Genomic DNA, 26719 nt, shown 5'->3' with positions numbered 1-26719 from the left:
GAAAAGTCCCTACCTGAGCTTGGTAGGTTAAGGCTGTTTGGGCTTTATGATGAGAAATTGCCCTCTAGTCACCACAACGAGTAAACACTGCTTTGTAGTATAAAGATATCTTACTAAATGGGTGGTATATATAGATGAAGAAAAGTTTCGGCGAAAACGGACACGATTTGGATTTCGGGAGCGTACTGATAGTGTTTCTGTTATACTGTGAACTGGATCGTGTTATTCAATAAGTTGGATAAAACAGTCTGCCTTAAAACTTCATCATGAAGAACTCGGCATATGAAATGAATGAAAAGAATGGAAACGAAAGGGTGAGTTCCGGAATTTAAGATTAGTCTAAAATTATAACACTTAACCTTTACATAATGTATTGTTTATCATAGGTAGTTATATAGCATAATTATAATGGAGTAAAATCTACACTAATTAAGTGTTATTGGCATTTTCGTTGTCTTCCTCTTGAATAATGTCCGTACCTTTCCCAAACGAAATATATTTGGAAATTTTGAAGTTTTAGAACGTAAACGTAAGGCTGGACATTCGTATGTGACTTAGAAATCATTTCTTTTTAAGGAAAATACGGGCTTTGGTTGTTTGGTTAGGAAAGCATTTAACATTTATGTAATATCAAGTAAGATTTGTATGCATACAGGTAACATACCTGAAGCCAAAACTAATATCTCAGGTCAATCCAGAAGCAGTTAAGGACGTTCATAGGTAATACCTGAATATGATGGATGTTAGAGAGTTTCTATAATATTACGTCATCGTTGGTCAGCGGTTATGTAGTTTTATGTCCGCTTAAAGTCAGCCTGTATATCATATATCATAAACAAGGACATATATACATGTATATATGTTATGAATATCCGCTTATCTAAGGATTTTGTGTATTTTAGTAAAGATTGGCACTTCTCAAATCATTTTAAACAGCATTTTTATTTCCGCACTGTCTACGATATACAAACATAAAGGTTTGCTATTAAATGTACAAATGCACCACATATGTATTAAACATGGCGACAGTCGTCTGTCACCTACGTGTAGAATATGTTAATATACGTGTGTCCCAGACATAACGTACACCTGGCGAGCGCTTAATTTATCTATTGTTTGAAATGTATTGTACTTACCTGTTTAGCACACAAGGTAAATTTACATGTAACATCTCATTAGTGTTACAATATGTGTGGATGCCGATGAAAGTGAATTATTTTACTGCGTATGGACACTGTTAAATTCATAGATTTTTACTGAAATATTGAAGTATATGCAAGCGATAAAGGTGCGTGTGTGTGTGTGTGGGGGGGGGGGGGGGGGGGGGGGGGGCAAAGTGACAGGAGGGGTGGGGGTCGATGTGGGGATGGGGATAGAGGGAGGGGGTCATAGCAACCGATGATTAAGATTAAAATGTTATAGCAGAAGTGCCTAGATGTTGGTGTTGGGTGTGTGGACAGATATATTTGGACACCGACAAAACACTGATTTTAGCCTGGAAGACGAAATTTAGCAATAGGCGGAGTCATGGGAGATGACGGGATATATGGCGAGGTGACGGGATATATGGCGAGGTGACGGGGTATATGGCGAGGTGACGGGGTATATGGCGAGGTGACGGGATACATGGCGAGGTGACGGGATACATGGCGAGGTGACGGGATACATGGCGAGGTGACGGGGTATATGGCGAGGTGACGGGATATATGGCGAGATGACGGGATACATGGCGAGGTGACGGGGTATATGGCGAGGTGACGGGGTATATGGCGAGGTGACGGGATATATGGCGAGGTGATGGGATATATAGGGATGTGACGTGGTAAATGGGGAATTGACGGGATATATGGCGAGGTGACGGGATATATGGCGAGGTGACGGGGTATATGGCGAGGTGACGGGATATATGGCGAGGTGACGGGATATATGGCGAGGTGACGGGATATATGGGAAGGTGACGGGATATATGGCGAGGTGACGGGATATATGGCGAGGTGACGGGATATATGGGAAGGTGACGGGATATATGGCGAGGTGACGGGATACATGGCGAGGTGACAGGGTATATGGCGAGGTGACGGGATATATGGCGAGGTGACGGGATATATGGCGAGGTGACGGGATATATGGCGAGGTGATGGGATATATAGGGATGTGACGTGGTAAATGGGGAATTGACGGGATATATGGCGAGGTGACGGGATATATGGCGAGGTGACGGGGTATATGGCGAGGTGACGGGATATATGGCGAGGTGACGGGATATATGGCGAGGTGACGGGATATATGGGAAGGTGACGGGATATATGGCGATGTGACGGGATATATGGCGAGGTGACGGGATATATGGGAAGGTGACGGGATATATGGCGAGGTGACGGGATACATGGCGAGGTGACAGGGTATATGGCGAGGTGACGGGATATATGGCGAGGTGACGGGATATATGGCGAGGTGACGGGATATATGGCGAGGTGATGGGATATATAGGGATGTGACGTGGTAAATGGGGAATTGACGGGATATATGGGAAGGTGACGGGATATATAGCGAGGTGACGGGGTATATGGCGTGGTGACGGGATACATGGCAAGGTAACGGGATATATGGCGAGGTGACGGGATATATGGCGAGGTGACGGGATGTATGGCGAGGTGACGGGGTATATAGTGAGTTGACGGGATATAAGGCGAATTGACATGATATATGTAAAGTAGTATATAAGGAGATATAATATATTTTGATGGGAAATGACACATATTGAAGGCGTCATTGATCCAGACAACCGACATTTGTAATAACAGAAATATGACGTAACATTGTAAGGATTGGTACAGGATATCAATAACTGGGAGGGGAAAAGATATTTGAGGATAAATTGAAAACATCAGTTCATCTGCTGTGTCATATCCACAATGACAAAGAAAGCCAACCCTTTGTGGTTTTTAGAAAAGACTGACCTCATTACTTAAGGTGATTAATTGTCATCTGCTAATTACGGACCGAAACGTGGGCTAGGGCAAATACCTTTGTGGCAAAAAAATGTAGGTATGTGGGTCGAGGGCCTGGGGAGAGATATATAGGTAGCCATACATGTCCTTATAGGGCTATTACTTACAACAAAGAGTTCTAAAGTGGTCTGGCAAGATACATTTCACATTAATTCACTGTATTTTTATCTTAATGCGTGTTCAATCTTAAAAACACACACAGAAAGTATTTTGTTAACTCGGTTTATGTCCATGTAAAACCTTGTCACGTTAAGACATTTTCTTTGTTATTGTGAAAGTAGATTAGTTTGACTTCGGCTGAGCAAGTATTTCGTTTCTGACTAAAAAACATCGAACCGAAATTAGGTTAACTAATTATATATATAAGATACAAATTAACCAATCAGCTACTATTATTTGTTTTGTGATATGTTTTTTTTTATTTTTTTTTTATTTATTTATTTTTTTTTTTTTTTTTTTGGGGGGGGGGGGGGGGGGGGGGGGGTGTCTTTTCTGTCATCTTTTCCCCTGTGAAATAGACTGTCTCTTTGTCTGATATACAATCGCAAATCCCATTGCCTCTTCAATGACGATAAATATATTTAAACTGAAGCCAGACATTTAAATCGTCTCTGGATGTTTCCAAAATCGTTAACTTGTAATTAATTCTAATTCGATGTGGAAGCATTCACGCTCATGCCATGAGTGATGTCATGCATTTAATAAATGGGATATCATATTCATACACACGGTGACAGTTGATTAACGTGAACATAAATTGTCATCCTGGAAGATTGAACAATATAGCATTGTTATAGGCACTTTGCAATCTATAGCTCAAATTGGTGCAATGTCTAAATATTCAAACTGAAGTCTACAAATGTTTACAGCAGTTGTTTATTTGTTATAAAACAAAGAAGTAAACATGTTTTAACTATCTATTCCGTTTCATGAATCCTCTTGCGTTCATCGGTCAAATGACGCGACTTGTACTGATATGAACTTGAATATAAACTCATACTACTTCTATGATAATATCGATATGAGGTCAGTTCAAATAGTACACCTTTATAAATACATGTAAAACGGACATAGCCGACGGCGATGGACAAATATGCCAGACACGAGTCTCGCGTCGATGTAAACACTGGTGACGTCATGGCCTTATATATTTCGTCCCATTTTCTCTGGTAGACCATTTGTTGAACGTTAATTATTTTTAGAAAATCGATAATTATTTTTTTTTTTCGCAAAAATGAAACTACATGCATGGGCTATTTTCCTTCTGTCGAAGTTGTTGTAAAATTGTAAATATTTTCATTCTGTTTTTCAAGAACTTCATATAAATCAAAGTCATCAATATGATTGACGTAAAGCTACATTATATGTTGTCTGAGGCGACGTGCAAAGCGTTGGTATAACTCAGGTCAACCTGACCCAGAATGATGTCATATTATCCAAATTTGAGGCCACAACACATGATTCTTTTATGCAGTGTAGGGAAGTCTCAGAGGACAAATTAAACTCCACTTAAGTTTAAAGATTTTGGCATTTAAACTCCAATGTACACACCATGGTGGGTGGAACTATAGACATAGTTCGTGTTCAAAGGAAAATATATATTTACTGGAGACGTTACTGCAAGATTTTATGAGCATTTTGGTTTGAAGGAAAAAGAAACTTTTAAAGAATGATCAAGTGGTTATATTGCTCATCTACTTTCGACATTTAGGTGTTAAAGTAACAACCATCTCGTGGCGGTACAGCAGAGGTCACTAGGTGCATTAAACGATAATAAACATCAACAGTCGTGTTAACATTAAACTACTCAAAACGTGGCTATCAAACCCCATTTGATTTATTTATTTATTCATTTATTAACTCATTTTCATTTATTTTTTTATTTATTGATATTTATTTATTTATTTATTAACTCATTTTCATTTATTTATTTATTTATTTACTTACTGTTTTCTATAACAATATTTCCAGTAGGTCCATTGTTATTAAATAAAAAGTTAATACCACACATACAAAAGTTGATCCAAAAGTAATAAGTGTTATATGTTTTGGGGAGGGGAAAGGATGGAGAAAAATAGTATCCAGAATTGGTGTTGCGGGCGGATCCAGAAATATCTGGGGCGTGTCAAAACTGAGATGAATCTCTACAATAGCTTTCGCATTGCTGTGTGAAACTTGCCGCATTAGCTACAGAACTGAATTGTAAACAGATAAACACTGGAACACCCGGGGCTTTTAATGTCTGATATATACGACTTTATTTACACATCCAACTCCTTAATGTCCATGGCCACTCTTTTCTCGGTAACCGAAAACGTGCGATGGCAAAATAAACGGCAATATCGTTATTGTCAGGAAGAAATGACCGCCGTATGACCACTCGTAAACAGAACAACTTCTTCATTTTCAAGAGTATCTTTGAAATCTGTTTACAGAATTTATAATCTTGTGATAGACTTAATGGTCATTTGATGAAAGTAATTCCACATGTTAATTACCGTTTTCTGGTCACCAAATCTCCATTTCTTTGGACTTTAATTCGACTCGCCTCCGGCCGCACTCACCTGTATTAAATAAAGGTAGAAATAAGACATGAGTGTACTGTTTGACAAAGGTCATGGTCAGTTCAGGAAGTTTGACCGGTACAAAGAAGCTGCGGGTTACAACCTAGGGATACCTCGTCGGGTTTTCCTTTCATCTGTCTACGTGTTGAAATAAAGTAATTAAGCTATCAATTTCTCCCTTTCAAATAACCACTGATTTTAAAGTGTCTTAAATTGCACAACATAATACCATTTAGATATATTGTATCTCATTTAATCCGGTAACTTGTCCACAAATGCAACGATTAACCGCAGAAAAGAAAAACAAACAACATTCACGCATATTATATTTATTTCTTAGTGTCTATTATAGCCCACAGGGTCTTGGCACGGTATCCAACCCACGGCCCATATAATATATATATAATGGGCACATATGAACTATGGTAAGGAATTCATGCCAAATCCCTGTGGTCCAACTCACGATTCAACCAGGCATGAAACTCATAGACAAATGCTTCAGTTAAACTAAAATATTGGAATACTTTTTTTCTCGCGGGGATAACACATTAAATCCAAAATTTCTCAAGAGAGGAATTTCCGGAAGGAAATTTTGGAAAAGTTACGGAAGGCGATCGATATTTCTTATTTAAGGAATTGTAGAACCCTACAATATGACCTGGCGCCTTTTTAATTCCTTAACTAAATGCTGGGTAGGAAAGCATTATCGGATTTTGGATCAATTTTTTACTGGGAACTTTCCATAAAATTCTGTGATGCTCTCCTATGGAGAATTTCAAGTCTTTTGCTTCACCAAATGGCACACTTGGTATATCTATCCTATTTCTTTCTCTCTTTCCTACTTTTCCGTTCTTTGCTCTATTTACGTATGTCAATGTGCCCTTAACAACCGTCACAATACGACCCTGTCCCTGTCGTCAAGACGTTTCACTCCAAACAAACGAACGAAGAAGAAAGAAAGTTAAATACCGTTGGGACAACAATGGAACAGTTCTGTTTGCACGCGTGCGTGTTTGCATACATTATGACGTCAGCACGAACAAATATACATAATTCTTTTGGCTTTGCGTCAATTAAAATGTGTGATCAAGTCTCCAATACTGACAGCACCGACATGCTTTCAGGTATTAGCGTGTGTCTGATAATGATAGTCTGTATTTGAACATAAGATATGCATACTAAAAACCCGTCACAAAAGTACAACTCTCTTGAGACGTAATCTTCAGTTTTATGAAGATCTGAGCATGTCGTCTGCATAATATATAACACTGGTATTGCGTCTTTTCGTAAGGCAGATTTACCTGTCCTTGTGAACAGGTGTTGATTGTTACGTCATTTGTTTGTTTTATGAGAAATGACGTAATTTTCTCACGCAAACTAATTACGTAAAAATCAATACTACCTCACAAGAGCAGATAACTCTGCTTTACGAAAAAAGACGAAATATATTTTCAGTATATAAAATGTACAAATATCAGTTGAAAATATTCATCCAAATTGAATACTTGTTGTCAGCTATTTGACACGGTTTATATAATATAGCAGCCGTTGGATTTGAAATAAACGTGAAGTATATTCATAACTTTGCTCACGCTGAATGACTCCTTAATAACGCCGGCGTCTCATCACACAAGCATTGCCATAGTAAACAAGAGGGAATCACGAGCATGAAAACAAACGAAGATTTCTTAATGGAATTGACCAATCAGAACTCGTTTGGTCAGGATCCTGACCAATATAGTTGCACTAATTTGTAATGAGTGCAGCCAGCCTGGCGGAGATAGTTATTACTAAGGGCGGTAATCCAGTCTAAATAAAAATGTATTATAGGGCTGTCATTCATGAAAACCGCAATATTCGAGTTCGTCTAGGATCAACGTTTACCTATGAAAATTAAAATATAAATTCTATGCGTCACCATGTTTTTTTTTGTAACGGTTCTGAATACTAATTACGTCTATTGTAATAAAATAATGAGCGATTATAACACCAGTTATAAAATATGTGTATGATGATTGACAGACATATACATCACGTTTTAACAGACACACATATCAGTATATCGTCATAGAGCTAAACAAAGAACACCTGCTCCGTAATGACGTCATAAGTAAGGGGATCTTAACAGTTATCGTATTATGTTGTGTTTGTTTGTTTGTTTTAATGTTTTAGTCCTATTAACGTTTTGATAATTTACAAGCGGTGTCAACGAATGACGAGGACTCTGACGCAAACATTTTTGTAATGCCATACACAAGAGTCTTTGTAACCCTGATTATAACATTGAAACAATTTATTTTGTAAGCTTTACTTTAACGTTGACACAAACGCTTTTTAACCATGATTATTACAATAAAGATGCTAAAATGTCGACAGTGTATACACTGTTGTTTCTAGAAGGGAAAAAACAAGATATAGAAATATATCTAATGAGAACAATATATCTAATCATCGAAACCAAAACATTCAAAATAACAACGCCCTCATAATAATTGTTTATAAGACATTAATATAAAGGCGGAGCACGTGATAGTCCTTCGGGAAGCACTTAACTATTTATCATCATTATATATTTTTTTTAAATAATAAAAAGAGAAGCATATTCTTCTTAGGTAATTGCATAAAAAGGGTAATGTTTAGAAATATGCAAAAGCAAGTTCTCGTCTTCAATCGATCATTATTATTCTTGTTATTTCTTTTATATTCTTGACGGTGATAATAATATAACTTTAATACAATGTTTATTTTTTTTTTTTTTTTTTTATTTTGACGTTCTTTTGACGTATGAAGGCAATTATTGATGCTATCCACAAATGACGGACCACTAACGGACGGTTTTATAGCGCTATCACACTGAATTGTATCTATACATTTTTTATGCGACTTTTGATTATGCGTTAATATGGCACGCAATGAAACAGCAAACCTCTGGGATCAACAACATATACATCCAATGTTCAAACGAAACACAAGTTCAAAATCAAACATAAGTAGGATAAGAATGAAATGGCGATGAATATCTAAAAATACACAATGGCTAAATAGAGGCTATATACAACGACGGGTGTTAAAATTTATGTAATAAAAATGGCGATACTAATGGTGCCAAAAAAAACAAACGGTAATGCATTAAGCGAGAAAATGGACAAGGCGATATATTCAAGAATTCTTCCTTAAATACAGGTAAGGTTGAAATAGGGGTATAGAATTGATCAATTCGTCCTGATTAATGTTTTCTTTCATCCTTTTTTCAGGATTCCAGTTACTACAACGGAAGTCAAGTAACGGAGTCAAGTGGTGACCTCACAGGTTCCGGTGAACCGGAAGAAGATCGTGGAGAATGGGGAAGCAAATGGGAGTTCATCCTTTCCTGTATTGGTCTTTCCGTCGGACTCGGAAATGTTTGGAGGTTCCCGTACCTCGCGTACGACAATGGCGGAGGTATGATGTAAAACTTCTCCCTTTAGTGTTTTTAGTTTCTGAAATTCTGATGAAGTTCGTCATTTCTTCTTGACATATTCTTTGTGTTAGTGATTTCGTGTATAAAAAGTCCACCTCCTCTGTTCACCTCCATATGATTTAGAATCAAAACTCGCAATCCTTAGGGATTATATTTGTTCTGTTCAGCACCACGAACAGCCTCGTTCTGACTTTCAACATTTTATTCTGTAATGTGAATTTTCTGTCAACATCACAATGGAGTTCATTTATAAACTTTCCCTGGCGATATGAATATAATGCTTATACATTTCATGTTTTTTTCGTGATTCAAGACCTTAGGTAACTACGTCAAAACAGGGATAGATGAGGGGGGTGTCTATTAGAATGGCATAAAACATGGTATACCACACTCATATTGAAATGAAGTATATTTATTATTAAGAACCGATTAAATTTAATTACAAAACAATGCATAAAATCGAAAGCTAAACAGGGGATGTTAGGTGTACTACAGGCTTAGAGAGTCCTACAGCATTTTAACTCGCCACGTCAAACAAAAAAAAAGCTGAATACATATCGCATATAGCCTGGGGCAATATGAAATGCTAAATCACAAAATTATACAAAACAATACACAAACATACGTAAACAATGATGCCTCTGTCAACTGTCGATGAAGACCTACTCTATACCAGTGGGCCGGGCGCCAGAGGCTACAATGTGTGTAGCTTGTGGACCGCGACAGACGATAGATGGCGCTCGTGTCTGCGTTTCCGGTATGGTGACGTCCCTCATATGCAATGTACTAAAGTATATGTGTGTTACAATGATGTGATTTATCACGACACATGCTGTGATGCTTTGTGCTAATTCGCCATCACAGTTCAACTTTGAAAATCACGTGTAGCTTTTAAAAAACAAATTGCGATATAAGCATCACCTAGTAACTAAAAACGAAACTATAAGATACAGACAAACATAAAGTTAAGCTATGACATAAATTAGAACCCGAGAACGTTTGTCATCATTTCATATATCATCTGTAACCTACTTACCTGACGTGGAATTTCGCAAGTGAGAAACAATGCCCGAGATCTTATAAGCGATTTTCCTTTCTATATACCAAAGATTTGAATGCAATTGAGTATAGTATGGTGTAACAGGAGAGGGAAAATGCAAAGGCCAGACCGGGACTCCAACCCGGAACCTCCGAATTAAAGACGGATGCTCTAATCATTTCAGCTCCGTCGTTCAGTCAAGTCTAGTTTCACTATATTCCTCCCTCCTTCAACAAAGTCTTTGACCCCGAAAACAGACACGAGACCCTATACCGCATCAATGGATATTTATATTAGTTAGGCGCAAAATGTAACAGGAGAGGAAAAATGTTGCGACTAGACCGGGACTCGGACCCGGGACCTCCGAACGCTAGACGAACGCTACAACCATATTAGTTTCCTGGCCACATGCGTTTAGCCTAATCCAGATATTTAGTTGCTTTCAATTCATCTTTATTTTTGGGGAGAATAATGTCGGGGAAATGTACACCTTGACATAAGATGGATTATAGCGTGTTTCATAATTTCTGCGGAATGCGGACAAATGTGAAAATGTTAATAGAGTGAGTTATTGTTTGTTTCTTTTTTTCTGCGAAAAATATATCACTTTCGCTTCAAGTGTTTGGAAAAACCGCTAAAATCTTAAGCATATACCAAATCAGTTTTGCTTCGTGCTCGATGTATTTATGAGTAAATGTCATCTGATAAACTGATATGTGTATAAATAATATCGAAACGACATTCCATCATGATTAAGGAAAAGCATATCGCATTTCAAATATGAAAAATGACCCATACCTCACCTTTAGTTCTAGCTGTCAAGTCGTGTCCACTTGTGTCCGGCAATGTGTTTGTCTTGTTTTAATATAATTCATATAAACATTATGCCTACGCTGTCACTGAATAACTGTTTTGTTTCTTTATGCCTTATATTAGGAAATAGACTCCGTATACAGGGTTATCAACCGGAGATACTTCAGTCTACTCTATAGAACTTAAATAGTGTGCCCCTATATCCCCATCTCCAGACTAAGTTACAAGTTGTCTGTGTCACTGTTGCGTTTGTAAGAATTGTCTCCCTTCTCAATGTTCGGGATTTTCCGTAAGAAACAATCGTGCGTTTTCGGGCGGAGCGGGGAACATTGCAATATCCCCACGGCAATGTTGACCGCTGTTTCTGACACTGCATATTGTTTCAGGTCATGTGATTAGGAATTGACCAATAATAAGGCGAGAATCTTACATAAGGTATAATAATTTGTAATGTATCCTCATATATTTGGTGACCTTTATAGGATTTGACACCATTTGGTAGTCACCATAACAGTGACCACATCTGTATCTATGTATGTGGGTCATTCAGGAAAAGCTTTATTACTTCCGGTACACCTGGTTTCACTTCCGGTTTTAACTTTTCGGGGCTTTAACGTTATGTAATTGTATCTTTTACAGCTGCCTTTGTGATCGCCTATTTGGTACTCCAGTTCCTTATCGGCAAACCTATGTATTTTATGGAGCTTGTGATGGGGCAATATTCTGGCAAGGGACCAACAGCCGTCTGGAACATGAATCCTTGCGCCAAAGGTAACACTCTACACATATACATATTGTTGCTTGGTCTTCCTAAGACAAGATGAGCTACGCCAAAACTGGAAATACTTTATAAAATGTCCCCATAGACCGAATATACTATCCGAAGTTCGAAAACCTGTAGATTTGACTCCTAAGCTCAAATCCACAATACCAATTCGGAAAAACTTTAGAACTCTTTCTTTTTTGTATCATTTATATTTTATATATATATTGTTATATGGAAATTTACAAATAAAACACAGTTTAAACTAAGTACTGCCTAAATTTCGGTAAAAAGTATAGTTTTGGGACACCCTTCTTTTGTTCTGTTCTCTGTTAACTGCCCTTGCTATAGTGGCCGCGGTAGCCGAGTGGTTAAGGTGTCCCGACACTTTATCACTAGCCCTCCACCTATGGGTTACGAGTTCGAAACCTACGTGGGGCAGTTGCCAAGTACTGACCGTAGGCCGATGGGTTCTCCGGCTTTCCTCCACCTCCAAAACCTGACACGTCCTTAAATGACCTTGGTTGTTAATAGGACGTTAAACAAAAACAAACAACCGTTCTTGCTATATATCAGACTATACGTAATGAAAAAAATGGATTTGAAAGAAATCAATTATAGAAAAGAGGCGACAAGAGAAAAACCAAAAGATCTATGGTCCAAGTTTTCTAATTTGTCCAGCTAACATTTTTCTTCAACTCCATCTTAATTTAAAAAAAAAATCTGGGGACACAATAACGTTGCCTTTACGATGACATGTACAGAGTAAATCAGGTATGCATTGGTGAGCGTGTTCAGTATTAAAAGTGAATTAAGTATTTTTGAATTATTATTAAGTTCGCACATTTATGCCTATATTCAGTTTTTGCAAAACCAGCTATTTCAGTATTCAAGAATCGGACTGTCGCGTATGGGTTTTGCCATTTTCCGGATCTAAAGGGGAAGTTACATAATTGTTTGCGACCTAGCTTCACCTCGAACATATGTACAACAGTATCAATACGTGTATATGCATATTCATTTAGATTATACGCGGCACAGTGACAGCGCATGTCATCTTCGTGTATAAAAGGTCAACTCGTACAGCAAATATCAGCTGATAAACGGAGCTCAATTATATATATATATATACAAGATAATTAAAATGTTGTAATTATACTTGCATGGATTACATTTGGTATAACAAACGAACGAATCGATAGACGACGGCTGCTTCATTATATTAATAGTATTTATCGATACGGTTCATCATAGCTTTTAATTATGCATACATGGATCTGTGATTTGTGCTCGATTCGCTTCAGGGCTTTTAGCTGTTTAAGCAGACGAGATTTTTTATTTACAGTAAGCAATCAATAATTCGACAATAATAACCTAAAATGTTGTGTGTATTTCTGATTTAGGTGTATAATCCTCAGTCATTTCGTCGCGGGAGGGGGGATATATTACACAGCATTAAACGTGATGAATGACTAAATTACAAAGATTTTTTTATTCTATTTTAATGATTGTGTAGTTGGTGACATTCGCTGGGGATTCATGATGTAATGGAAATATTACCACCGTTAACAAAGATTTCTGCAAATTACAGCATTTTGATAGGCGGTGTTACACGAAAGTTAATACCCATAAACTAGTTCCCACTGACACTTTTCTAATCTACACATCTATATGTATTTATGGAGGAAGGGCAGTTAGAACTTGTATATATTACGTTTTAAACACATTTAACCATTAGGTTAAGGAACAAACTTTCTTCAGGTTGAAAAAAAACCACTTCAAATATCTATTTCAAGTGACTGTTGGGGGGGGGGGGGGGGGGGGGGGGGGGGGATGGGGATTCATAAAATAAATCCACACTGTATACGTTTACTGCCATTTATTATCCGAAAAACCGCAAGTCAATTCTAAACATACAAAAGGACCCGGACGCTGGGTCAAATATCCGGAATTTGATTAAATCTATCAGACACCATAACACGACTCATTCGTCGATTCGGTCACCACTATTCATGTTGTCCTACAATCCAGAAACATAAATCCAGTCATCCCGTGCACTATATATAATGCCACCGTAACCCGTCATCGATTTAATAGAGAACGTTTCATTGTCATTGAACAAATTTCATCTAGTCCTTTGAACGAGACATTTGGGGTTTTTATCTAAAATTAGCGTAGTTTGATGGCTAGCATTCAACGTAGGTAGTTGCCGTGTGTCTCGATAAGAAGAAAAGATGACTGCGTAATCGAGAGAGACGATGAATGACGAGATTATCTGTCGAAATGAAAGAAGGGGTGTGATCTACTCGGAAATATATCCTGGTTAGGGTCAAGTGATTGTTTAATCAAATTAGAAGAAAGATGGCTTTGTCATCTAGAGGGGATGATGGTGACTGGGTTATCATCAGGGAAAGAAGAAGGCAAAATTTTCTTCTGAGAAAAAAGGCGATTTATATTATATACTGAGAAAAAATACAGATGCTGGATTTTCTCTTTGTAGGAAAAGTTTTTGTTAACAAATGAAACTGAATTTTGCAGTATTTGCGATGTTTTCCTTCAGGGATCGGTGTAGCTATGGCATTGGTTTAACTTGTCACTATACACAGTATATTGTTTTCCTACATGTATTGGTATAGCTATGACCTCGATTTCCATTGTCATGATACATAGTATATTGTTTTCCTACATGTATTGGTATAGCTATGACCTCCATTTCCCTCGTCACTATATATATAGTATATTGTTTTATGACCTCGATTTCTTTGGTCACTATACATAGTATTTTGTTTTTTCCTACAGGTATCGGTATAGCCATGGCCTTGATTTCCCTGGTGGTAGCCATTTACTACAACGTTATCATGGCCTATACACTGTTCTATTTCTTCTCCTCAATGCAAAAGACCTTGCCATGGACCGTCTGCAAACCGGTAAGTAAAATTAAGCGCTCAATATTCTCGAAAGTTCCGAAAAGGTTTTTAGAAATATTATTGAACTCCTGAAAGTTGTCACAATGATAACAGCGGTGATAAGCATATTTGTTGTCAACACACCTAACTGATATCCCTGCTTCTTATTCCAATCAATCCATTTCATTTCGTTTATATATTATACGCAAAACCATCAAAGGTGTAACATAGCAAATTTTTGCGAGTTTGTTTGTTTGTTATTGTTAGCTTTTTTTTGTTTGTTTTTTTTGTTTTTTTTTTTGTTGTTTTTTTGTTTTTTTTTTTGTTTTTTTTTTGTTTTGTTGTTGTTTGTTTATTTAGGGGGTGTGGTTTGATTGAATGACACTCAATTTTATTAATCATGACTGAAGTCACGTGTCTTTCCTTAGTCATCAGTTGCTATTTCCTATTTATAGTATTATAATAAACCTACTGATCCTTAACTATAAATATTTTTGTCTGAAGAAATGAACAGAACTATTGGAAGAAGCATTGTTTTAACCATTATTAATATCACTTTATCAATTTCTTGGAAAATTTTGCCTAATTTTCTTCTTTTCATCAGGAATGGCTACCGGAAGGATGTGTTGAGCAGACGGTAAAGAAAATGTCGTATTGTGTGGCGAACCTAACAGTAAATGAGGCGCTAGGTGTGTGTCGCTGTACCGGCAACTCCACGTTCGACACCAGTCTGTATGAGGCTGGGTTCAATTGCACCAACACCACATACCAAGGCGATTCACCCATCCCTGTAGCGCAATTCTACTTCGAGTAAGTGTTTTTTCGTTATGACATAATTCATAATCAATAATTTTGTAATATCAGTACCGAGTTGTTTTTTAACACTCTAGTTATAACTTTCTAAGAAAAATGAAAATGATATTTCATGTCAAATTGTTCCTTTGTTACATTGTAACAATATCAAAGTGACATTTCACAATTTATTTTTGCCTTCACATGTCTCAAATGATTTTACATAAGACAAACAAGATATATTTATATTTTTCAATGAAAATTGAGAATTGAATACATCAAATTCAAAATGAAATAAACTGCATCATACAGTTGTTCCTTCCTTCCAGGACTCACTGAGTGTCACTTCAGACATTGCTTTCTATTCTTTAGTCAGCCAATACAATTGCGGAGTCCTTTCTTGATAAATGGAAAATAATTAGTAAATTTGGGATTTCGGTTTACTGTGTCTAGCGACTAAATTTTTAAAAATCACAAAAATTAATGTGATGCTACTATTTTTGTACATTGATTTATAACAGTATATTTTCCAGCATTATTTTAGATATTTGAATAGATTTCCATGCAATATTTAAGAATTGTGTTTTTTCTCTCTTTTTATTTAGCCGTGATGTACTTAATAAGGCCCCCACTTTAAGCAACGACAACATTGGCGCCCCCATGTGGAAGCTTGCACTTTGTCTCCTCATGTCATGGATAATTGTCGTCCTCTGCTTAATCAAGGGAGTTAAGTCTTCAGGCAAGGTGTGTAATCTATAATTCCAATGTTGTATCGAATGTGTTGCGCTCAATGCGTGCCATACCCTTAACCTGATTATAGTTTACAAGACATATAAATATAGTTACGTTTTACAATTACTTATAAGATAGGAAAAGAATTGATAATACTTTCGTGGCACCGACAACTTATTGCATAGCCTTCACTACAGCAACATAACGAGCTTTAACGTTAACACGAAACCGGATACAAAACATTTTGTAAGTTTATTATAACCTTTGCCAAAAATTGTTAATTTGAATCAGCTTTGGCACATTAGCAATCTACCTTATTACTTTGAATACGGTTATTTTGGTGTCGACATATTTGGTGTTTCTTCGTCAAAACTGGGTGATTTTATTTTTGTATGTCCAAATGTTGCGTTGCCAATACACCGTGGCAGAATTTGGCATCAAAGGTTGTCTTCCTCTTTCTATCGCTAAGATACTTCATCACCGTCTTTTCCTTGAAAATTCTAAGATATCTTTATTTAGAATTCCTCACAGTCGTAGCTTGGAGATAAATTTTACCTTTAAATCAGGCATTCGTTTCTAATAATTATCAATACATCTTGGATAAAATAGCACAGAAGGTTTTTTCTTTCAAATGTGGCGATAGCGTCATGGCAGTTATCAGATCTCAAGATATAATGCAACCCATGCAATTGACCAATACTTTTTGCATAAAACACAAACAACTCATTGATTTTAATACCAACGACGAAATAAATTTATTCGTTTAATTCTGACGATTTCATTCATGGAGCTCAATAAACAAAAAAAATATAACCACTATAGAAATATTCCAATTTACATTATGTTGACACCATGCCCTTTCAAAACCCTGATAAGTGTTGATAACGTTGGGATATATTAGATACACATGTACCTATATGGAGATTATTTTGCAATTTTACTAAAACATTGAATATAGACCTTTTTAACAATCGAATCAGATTATATTTCGGAGTGCCTTTTCTAACATGAAATATTGCGTTGAACTGATCCATTATTAAGCTTGACTATTAATTTGCCCTTGGATTGTGTACATTACAGGTCGTGTATTTTACTGCCACATTTCCTTATGTAATCCTACTGATCTTGTTGGTCCGCGGAGCAACCTTGGACGGAGCCATCGACGGAGTGATTTATTTCATCGTTCCCAAATGGGAAAAGTTGCTAGATGTCAATGTAAGTAAGGGCGCACATAGTTCGTTTTTAGAATCCTGTCTGCAATTAGATCTGAGATATAATTACAATGCAAGAACAAAGAAACACTTTTATATTTTTCCCCAGCATGTTGATATGACATCCAATTAAATATAAAATCTTCGTAATGCAGCATTTAGAGATAAATTGGTCTCCTAATGTACTAAAGAGTACATTTCTGTAAAACAAAAAGAAGAAAGAAAGAGAGAAAAAAAAAGAAAAAAAAAACGAAAAAAAAACCACAAGTGTTTTTATTTTTCGCCAGATCAGAGGATGGATTAAATCGTAAAAGTTATTAAAAAATTATATAATCTGCTAGAGATAAGGGTCCACTTATGTATATATTTTTTTCAAAAACATATTTCTTTTTCGCTTCAAATGCTTGTGTGAATCCGCTAAACATTTAAACCTATATTTTCCTATCTTTCAAGGTCATTAACTTTCCCATCCTTTATAGGTCTGGGTTGCAGCAGCTGGTCAGATGTTCTTCTCCCTCAGTGTGTCTTTTGGTGGCATCATCATGTTTGGGAGTTATAATAAATTCAGCAATAACGTGTATGGGTGAGTATATTTTGGTATTTAAGAACATTTTTTATACTATCGTCTATTTATGGTTCCGAGAGCATCATTCAAAATGACTATAACGTTAAAAGCCATATGTTGGAAAATATTTCAGGCGTAATATTTATAAACAAAATATCATAAAAATAAGGCTTTCCCTTAATCATGAAAATTAAAATTGTCCCCGCCAAATTTACCGCTGAAATATGTACGTTTATGACAATCATCCCTTTCCAACACAAAAGTATTCCTTGAATACAGGACAAAACTCGTCGATAAATTTGTACCAACACAAAAGTATTCATGGAATTCAGGACTAAACTCGTCGATAAATTTGTACCAACACAAAAGTATTCATGGAATTCAGGACAAAACTCGTCGATAGATCTGTAATTCATTGTGTTAAATCCAATAAGCCTAGATACTACATACCGGCAATTACTTCATCATATCATAATGCTGATTGCCTCCCTTGTCTCTTCAGTGACGCCATGTTGATCGCCGTGATGGACATTGTAACCAGTATCATCGCCGGGTTCGTCATTTTTACCACATTTGGTGGGATGGCTAAGGAGATCGGGGTTGGCGTCGAGGACGTTGCAAAATCAGGTAGTACAAACAAACCAGCATTTCATACAAATGTTCCATTTATCCAGAATGTCCAATTATATAAAATAATGTATTTACCTCTTCATAATGGCAATCGCTTGAATTCCGAGATATTTGATTTTCAAAATCATTTAGGAAGCAGGCGAGATGATCCCATACGAGAATATGTTTTGTTTATATTCAAGTTATAGTTAGAAAGAATAATATATTTAATCTTTTTCTCTTCGGGACTTCAAATTTCCGCGAGAAAAAGGATGGAAAGGCGCAACATCAAATATGTCGTATTTCTATGACACTATCTTAATAATATAGTTGTTGTACATGAAAACAAGGAAAAGACCTCTATAATTTTAAGCAAAACATGTTTCATGCAAAACTATGCATACGAGTCTGTCTAAATATGCTCTTTTTCATTTACCATAGGATACGGTCTTGCATTTGTCGCCTATCCTGAGGCGCTGTCCAACCTGCCGCCATCCCAGCTGTGGTCCGTCCTCTTCTTCTTTATGTTGTTCACCCTCGGTCTAGACAGTGAGGTAGGCATGGCAACACGGTATTTAATTTATCCTAGCATACTAATATTATGTAGCGTCTTTATAGTTAAGGATACTACATCGCCGACATCTTGCAAACTACTTGTCACAAAAATACATAAAATATCAACCATGGTATCAAAGTTCGTCCAACTAAAGCCGACAAATGAAACAAAATGACAGCGACCTGTTATGAAAGCATGAATGAACGGAAGTTACATACAGAATATAAAATCTAAAATGATAAAATTTCTTCCGGATACAATTAATCATTAATTTAAACTTTTGGATTTGATTAAAAGGTATAAAACACTCTCTTTTAGTTCCTAATCGATCATGCTTAATTCATGTCGGCAATTTACATTTTAATGTGTATAGTCTGTAATTTTATTTTAATGAGCTAACTTAGGAGCTTTAAACGTGCTACCTTTCTAACAAGATATTATGATAGTTTGGACACTTTTATACACTATCAAAAATTTACGCTATTACCACTTTCCAAAGCTTCTTTTTCACTAACTGATAGTAAATGAATGATTCATTATATGTATATTTTGTACTCGCCTCTATATTTGGTACGATACATTTTGTCTTAAATGCAACGCTCTTACTAGTTGTCTTTCGTTGCTGTTAATTAGATATTTCTTAATACCTTGTGTGTCATTTTGTGACACGTAGTGTTTAAAAATCAGGTAATATCTTAAATGCAAACTAAATGAAAACGGAAATCATTCATGCATTAACACTTTGATACCATTCAAGATGTCTTCTTACTCGCTTTTGGATCAAAAGCACAATTACCAAATAATTGTAAAAATTATTTTATTACAAGCAAACGACAATGATATAATATATTGCTATATATATTTCACAGTTCGCTCTTTTGGAGACTGTACTGACCTGTATCCAGGACGAATTCCCCCACCTCAGGAAATACAAAAGTCAGATGTGTGTCGGCCTCGGTATCATCCTGTTCTTCCTCGCTTTACCATGTGTCACACCTGTAAGTATTTATCAAAGGACCAATTCGTTAAACTGATATTCCATTCAACGTGAAGCCTATCACTGAGACTATTGTTCTATTCCTTTCTCTGACGTTGTTACTGGTTACTCCTGTTCTCCTGTTCTCGTATACTCCTGTTCTCCTGTTCTCGTGTGCTCCTATTCTCCTGTTCTCGTGTGCTCCTGTTCTCCTGTTCTCGTGTGCTCCTGTTCTCCTGTTCTCGTGTACTCCTGTTCTCCTGTTCTCGTGTACTCCTGTTCTCCTGTTCTCGTGTACTCCTGTTCTCCTGTTCTCCTGTTCTCGTGTACTCCTGTTCTCGTGTTCTCGTGTACTCCTGTTCTCCTATTCTCCTGTTCTCCTGTTCTCATGTTCTCCTGTTCTCGTGTACTCCTGTTCTCGTGTTCTCGTGTACTCCTGTTCTCGTGTTCTCCTGTTCTTCTGTTCTCATATTCTTCTGTTCTCCTGTTCCCCTGTTATCATGTTATCATATTCTCCTGTTATCATATTCCCATGTTCTCATGTTCTCCTGTTCTCATGTTCTTCCGCTTCAAGTTCTATCTCATATACGATACAATCTTTGCCAAAAAGAATGATTCAAAAAGGTTTTAAAACAGTTGTTGTAACTTTAAAAAGGAAACAGGAAAGTATTTATCAATTATTTAGTTTCACAATCAAATAATTCATTTACCTCATTATCACCAGGCCGGAGACTACATCGTGGGATTAATGGATCACTACGGAGCTGACTTCTCGGTACTATTCGTCGCTGCCTGCGAGTGTATTGCCGTTATGTGGGTATATGGTAAGCATATTAGCAACTCATTCGTCACCATATAGTACAGTCTGCGCATGTGCCGTAGGCATATGCTATATTCTATCCATAGCAGCAAGCTTGCATAACCATATTTTCAAGATACTTTGTTGTCTTTGTGGCTTCTGAGTTGATTTAATTTGAGTTATTAATTACCGATATCGTGATCTTTTAGCTTGGACAATCACTTCGACATTGACCAGTGGCTAAGATAACAATTATGTCGTCATAACGAGCACGAGATTGATATCATTTTCAGTCTTTTAAATCATACTTTTCAAGTTAATTTATGCCGAAGCGTTGTCATGCAGATGTAAATCTACCAGGAATATTGTTACATTGTATATTGATAACGTCTATATATATACGTTATGTTTATTGATTTTATATATTTATTATATTACATTATTGAAATATATTTAATGTATTGTTTGCTTCTCCTTCAGAATATCTTATATATCGGTTGTTTAGAGGAACAGGGACGTATCTCCAACATGGAGTGCTTAGAAATAAAGGGCCGTATCTCTAATTTATAATATTTTTGACTTTGATAAATTACAATTCCGACTGAGCATTTCTTATAGAATACGTACTTTATATCAATGGAAATTGTCTAAAAAAAAATTTAAATCACATACTATTTTAACAGAATTAGACCATTTCAATTGATATAATGTACAAATTCTTTACGAAAATCTCAATCATAGTTGTAATTTATTAAAATCTAAAAATTAATAAATTTGAGATACGGCCCTTTACGTCTAAGCACTACATGTTGGAGATACGTCCTTGTTCCTCAAAACAATCGATATAATCTATGGAAAATGTATAATTTTCACTGTTTTTATGTTAATAGGGGCTCAGAAATTCATGAAGAATGTAGAATATATGTTGGGCTATCCTCCACGCCCCAAAGTTTACTGGCTCTTCTGTTGGATCGGATGTTCCCCCATCCTGATCGGGGTATGTGTTTCTATAGCATGTTAAATCCTCTATATAGTGTAAACAAAATCTTAACATAAACTAGAATGAAATTCTTGGAATTTTCGGGAAATAATATGTTTATATTGGCATGTTCATACATGTGGTACAATTTCAAATTGCTTTTCTTATTGCATTATTTTATTCTAACATCGGTAATTAACGAATACCTGGTGATCAAGCTCTCATATTAAACTCAGCAATAGACAATAAATGTATAATTAGATTTATTCTAATTAACATTATGTTTAAATCGGTTATTATGAAATCATCGTGTGAATAAAAATTTATATTCACCTCATTAATAGTCAATAGTTATATAATTTTATATCGTTATCTTATAATTCGGTTATTAACAATTAATCTGCTAAATAAACACTGATATTCACCTCAGCAAAAGTCAATGAGTGTATAATTTGATTATTTTTCCTTTTCCTATTTCATTATGATTATATTTTCATCGGTTATTTAAGAAATAATTAACGATGATTCGTGTATTGTTGCAGGATATACAACGAGGACGAGGATATTTTGCAATTAAATTAATAACGAAGGCTGCAGGCCTGAGTTATTAATTAAAATTGCAAAATATCCGAGTCCGAGTTGTATATCCTGCAACAATACACGAGTCAAAGTTGATTATTTCTATTCTACCATGTACTGTTTAGTTCTGAGATCGACCTCTTTCTAATAGAAAAACAGCAAAGAAACCCCGGGAAAACATTGTAATTTATTTCTTGAGTATTGCATTATCTGTTGATGAAATATACAGGCAATACAGTACTACGATCAAGAGCATCTATCATATGGCATTGATTTTGAAAATTTAAAAAAAAAGGAGAAAAAAGAAAAAAAAGTAGGATTCGAACTCGCGTCGTGATAAAAATATATTGAAAGACTAACCCATTAGCCCACTCGGCTATAGTAACCTTTTATGAAACGGGTGAATATTAGATATTTAAAATTGTAACAGCCGTGACTCGCGAGCTTGTATTATTGGCACGAGCGTGGGTTATTGGAAAATAATACATGGTTTTTAACCAATCAAAACTGGCGTTACATAGCAAACATGGTAGAATATCAAATCTGCGGTAATTAAACATTAATTTTGCTATAGTCCATGGGTATAAAATTTGATTATTTTTCCCTTTCTAATTTCATTATGATTATATTTGCATCGGTTATTATCAAATCTGTGGTAAATAAACAATAATATTCACCTCCGCTATAGTCAATGAGTGTATAATTTGATTATTTTATACATTCTTATTTCATTATAGCCATATTATCATCGATTATTATCAAATCCACGGTAAATAATATTAATTGTATTGCATTGTTTCTTTCAGGCTTTGTTTATATACCGGATGGTACAATACAAACCTATTGAGATGTCCGAGGACGTACCATATCCTCAGTACGCCCAATCGATAGGCTGGGTACTCACCTGCTTCGTCATGTGTCCTATCCCCATCTACTTTGTGTACAAGTTCCTCCGCACGGAAGGTTCAATCGTAGAAGTAAGTTTTCATACAGTATTTAGATTCCAATTAGCCTTAAAAATTGTTAAAGTGGAAAGTTAAACATCCACCATGGAGTAAAGAGTAATACATTAAGTACATGTGTTTAATTAAAGAAAATAATCTGTATTTAAAAAAAAATGTATAAATGGAGATTTTTATAAATAAATTTATGCAGAAATATTTAGTAAATTTTACTTACGTAAACTATACAGTTGCATATCTATGATTTTTTTTTTTTTTTTTTTTGAATGATAATAGTTCATTGAAAGAACATGTAAATTCAATTGGTGAACAGGCAATAGTGCAAAGAAACAAAATAAAGTATAATATCGAGTAAAAGAATTAAATTCATTATAGGTATTTAGCATAGAAATTCTAAGTGTCACAAAATTATAGATAATCAAATGAATGTTACAAAAATATTAATGTTATTTACAGAGACTACGCAAGATAACAACCCCGACAGAGGATTGGGGCCCTAATGATGGCAGTGATAAGATTAAAATGTATCAACCAGAACCACCAAGGAAGTATGGTGTAGACAACCCTACATCAACGCATATGTGATGAAACTAGTATCTAGTTCAAAGACATTTACAATTTACCATTACCTTTAGAATGTTTTACCTGTGTATGCTGCATTGAGTGAATATGCCGGCTGCATCATTGTATGTCAAAGGAGGCGACTATTCACTGGCATCATATCCGGGTCGAGAGCGATGTTTTCTATGTCTGATTATATGAAGATTGACATTGGATTGACTTAGAATAATCCCCATTTTATCTTGTCAATTATTGACCGTTGGTCCCCACTACATCCCTGTAGAACCGGGATGCTCTCCCTTGCCTACTTTGAAACACTTACATCCATACAGGGCATCCAGTAGACCCTTGAGAGTATGTTTTTGACTCCCCAAATTGTGATCTGACTCTTGGGTTTGAAGGGACATGTCTCTTTGACATATGTTTTGACCCTTCAGATTTCACAGAAATAGTTATTTGACTTCTGAAATTGCTAAAAGTCAAGGGTCAACTGGATGCCCTGCCATTTCTGCATATTTTTTGGCAACCTATACGTCAATAAGTCGAATATATATTGAGAAAAGAATATGAATTGTCTGGAATACTTTTACCTGCTCAATCGGTCGATACGTTGTACAATACCTTATATTTATTCCTGATCCTCTGTCACCTTACCCACTTAAAATTTCACTGAGGGATTTCATATAAATTGCAGCATTGTTTGTCAAATGTCAACATTTAGGTTGAGTTCTGATATGTCATGAAAACACTAACAAAAAGCCAAAATGTTCATGGAGAAATCGAAGTCTATAAATCTATCTGAATTTGGTTCACGTATATTTGACACTATTGTAATAAAAACATCCTGTGATGTAATTTATGATTTGTATAGTTTCATGCACCATTTCCTCTGATACTTTGACTACGCTGAAATATGCTGCAGTATGTTTGCATGTAAACCCTATTTAATCAACTTACAACCAAGACAAACATATAAACCGTGGACTGTAAATGAACCTAAATCGAGGCTTGATATGTTTGAGATTCGTCTGATAATTAAGTCCTGATTAAGTTGAAAAAGGAAACAAACAAACAAACAAAACATTTCTTTAATTTTAGTTTTAACGTTAAGTTGATGTTTTATGTCCGATCTATATATATTTATTGATAACGAAACGGTCTCCCAAGACGACTTACTCTAACGATTATGCGTTACAAAAGCATCATTCAAGTTTTTTTTTTTTTTTTTTTGTCTTTAATAAATAATAAATCAGGAAATCATCAATCGTTTCAAATTATTCTTTTTAGAAAACTTTGAAATTACATATTTTAGAGGTAAATTTTCATACTATTATTTTACAATCACATTTTACAGTTGCATATGATTATAATGTACAAGTGTTACAAATCAAAACATTGTTGCACAATTTTATTTTGGGCATTTACGCGATTCACAAAAAAGTATTTAACATCTGTGGTTCTAAATATGTATTGTTAATCATCAGTGTTTTTGTATATAATATATGAAAAAGCGACATTATTTGTGTTTGAAAAAACAAAGTTTCAAAGGCATTTGAGGGTATAGATGTTTATTAATTGTTTCATAAAAATAAGAACTCATATCGGCAGAAGACATTTGTATTTGTAGTCAATAAAATTATATTTGATTGATTTTATGCTGATGCGAATCGACACCTATGAGGATAAAAAGGTGTTAATACTTTCACTTTTAACCAGTCATGCAATATATCATGCATCGAAATTTGCATTTCATCTCATTTTATAAAACCTATTTTTCATTGTTTATTTTGTATGTATAGAATATATATTAAAAGTTAAAATCTTTGTTTGAGTCACCTTTTGTTTCGAGAGGCATTCATCTATCATAATGACCAGTATATTCACACTTCCAAATTTGTATATACACAGCGGAAGTGACGTTTCTGTCGAATGTTGTTTGTGACAGACGTTCGTTTCAGACGAATGTTGTTTTTTTGCGGAAGTGACGTATAATACGTTGTTCGTTGCCATGGACGACGCAAACATTCGTGACGTTACAGCCTCCAGTAGGATGATGAATGATATATGTTTATTATTATCCAAAAGTACGCAAATTCAAATATTTTGCCCTCATAAAACATTGATTTGTCCCTCGGTTGACAAGGGCACTAATTGCTTTCTATCGACATTCAACAAAGCAAATAACGTGATATATTTACTGTACCAGTACGCTGTTCCTTCCATTATTATCAACATGTTATCAACTCGGATATATACATTATATCCAATAAAATTAATTAACTTGACAATGTTTAAGCAACATTTTCCTATATATATGGTGTCCTTTCATGATCAGTGAACTGTCATCCTGTCATCACGGATGCTACTAATATATGCATTAAAATGCTTTCAAGGAAAATACTCAAAACTACCATAATAAAACAATTAAGAAAATCTAACAATAAGTGAAGTCAGTGGAGCGCGGATATATAGTATATATGTGTAGCAAGAACGACATATGTTGGGTGAATCCCGATCTAATGCAAAGAAAACGCATGAGGTTTCATGACCGTCGGATATGCAATGAATCTGGCAGAGCAAGTACTTGTTTAAATCTATTTATAGTGACAGTTATTTTCCCCGGATAATTGAAACGCAAAATTTGTAAAAAGATGATCGGGTTTCAGAACAATGGGATGGTTGATGACGTAAGTAGAGCAAGGTCATCTTTTTGTGGAACGGATGTACGGACTGATCCCTGTATCCAATCGTCGACTCTTGTGTTCGAACTATTGTTTTAACAAAGAGTGTTCGTAGTCATCGTACACGAAGGTCGACAGAAATTGTGATAAACATTCTAGCT

At 35.6% G+C, this 26719-nt stretch overlaps 1 protein-coding gene across 1 annotated transcript; it reads left to right on the top strand.

Moving 5' to 3' along the window:
- LOC117344995 (sodium- and chloride-dependent glycine transporter 1-like) lies at positions 1–25701 on the top strand. The gene is made up of 15 exons (XM_033907907.1): positions 1–314; positions 8830–9016; positions 11527–11658; positions 14450–14577; positions 15161–15366; positions 15954–16092; positions 17161–17295; positions 17771–17874; positions 18359–18483; positions 18907–19019; positions 19891–20019; positions 20722–20821; positions 21687–21793; positions 23161–23331; positions 23773–25701. Exons 1-15 carry the CDS (start codon positions 267–269, stop codon positions 23899–23901), a joined length of 1953 nt encoding a protein of 650 aa, XP_033763798.1. The 5' UTR covers positions 1–266; the 3' UTR covers positions 23902–25701.
- Positions 25702–26719: the final 1018 nt, after the last annotated feature.

The sequence above is a fragment of the Pecten maximus genome, chromosome 16, assembly GCF_902652985.1.
Source record: "Pecten maximus chromosome 16, xPecMax1.1, whole genome shotgun sequence".
NCBI classification, from domain to species: Eukaryota; Metazoa; Mollusca; class Bivalvia; order Pectinida; family Pectinidae; genus Pecten; species Pecten maximus.
Note: the sequence above shows the minus strand (reverse complement) of the source record. Positions and strands in the feature narration are given on the sequence as shown.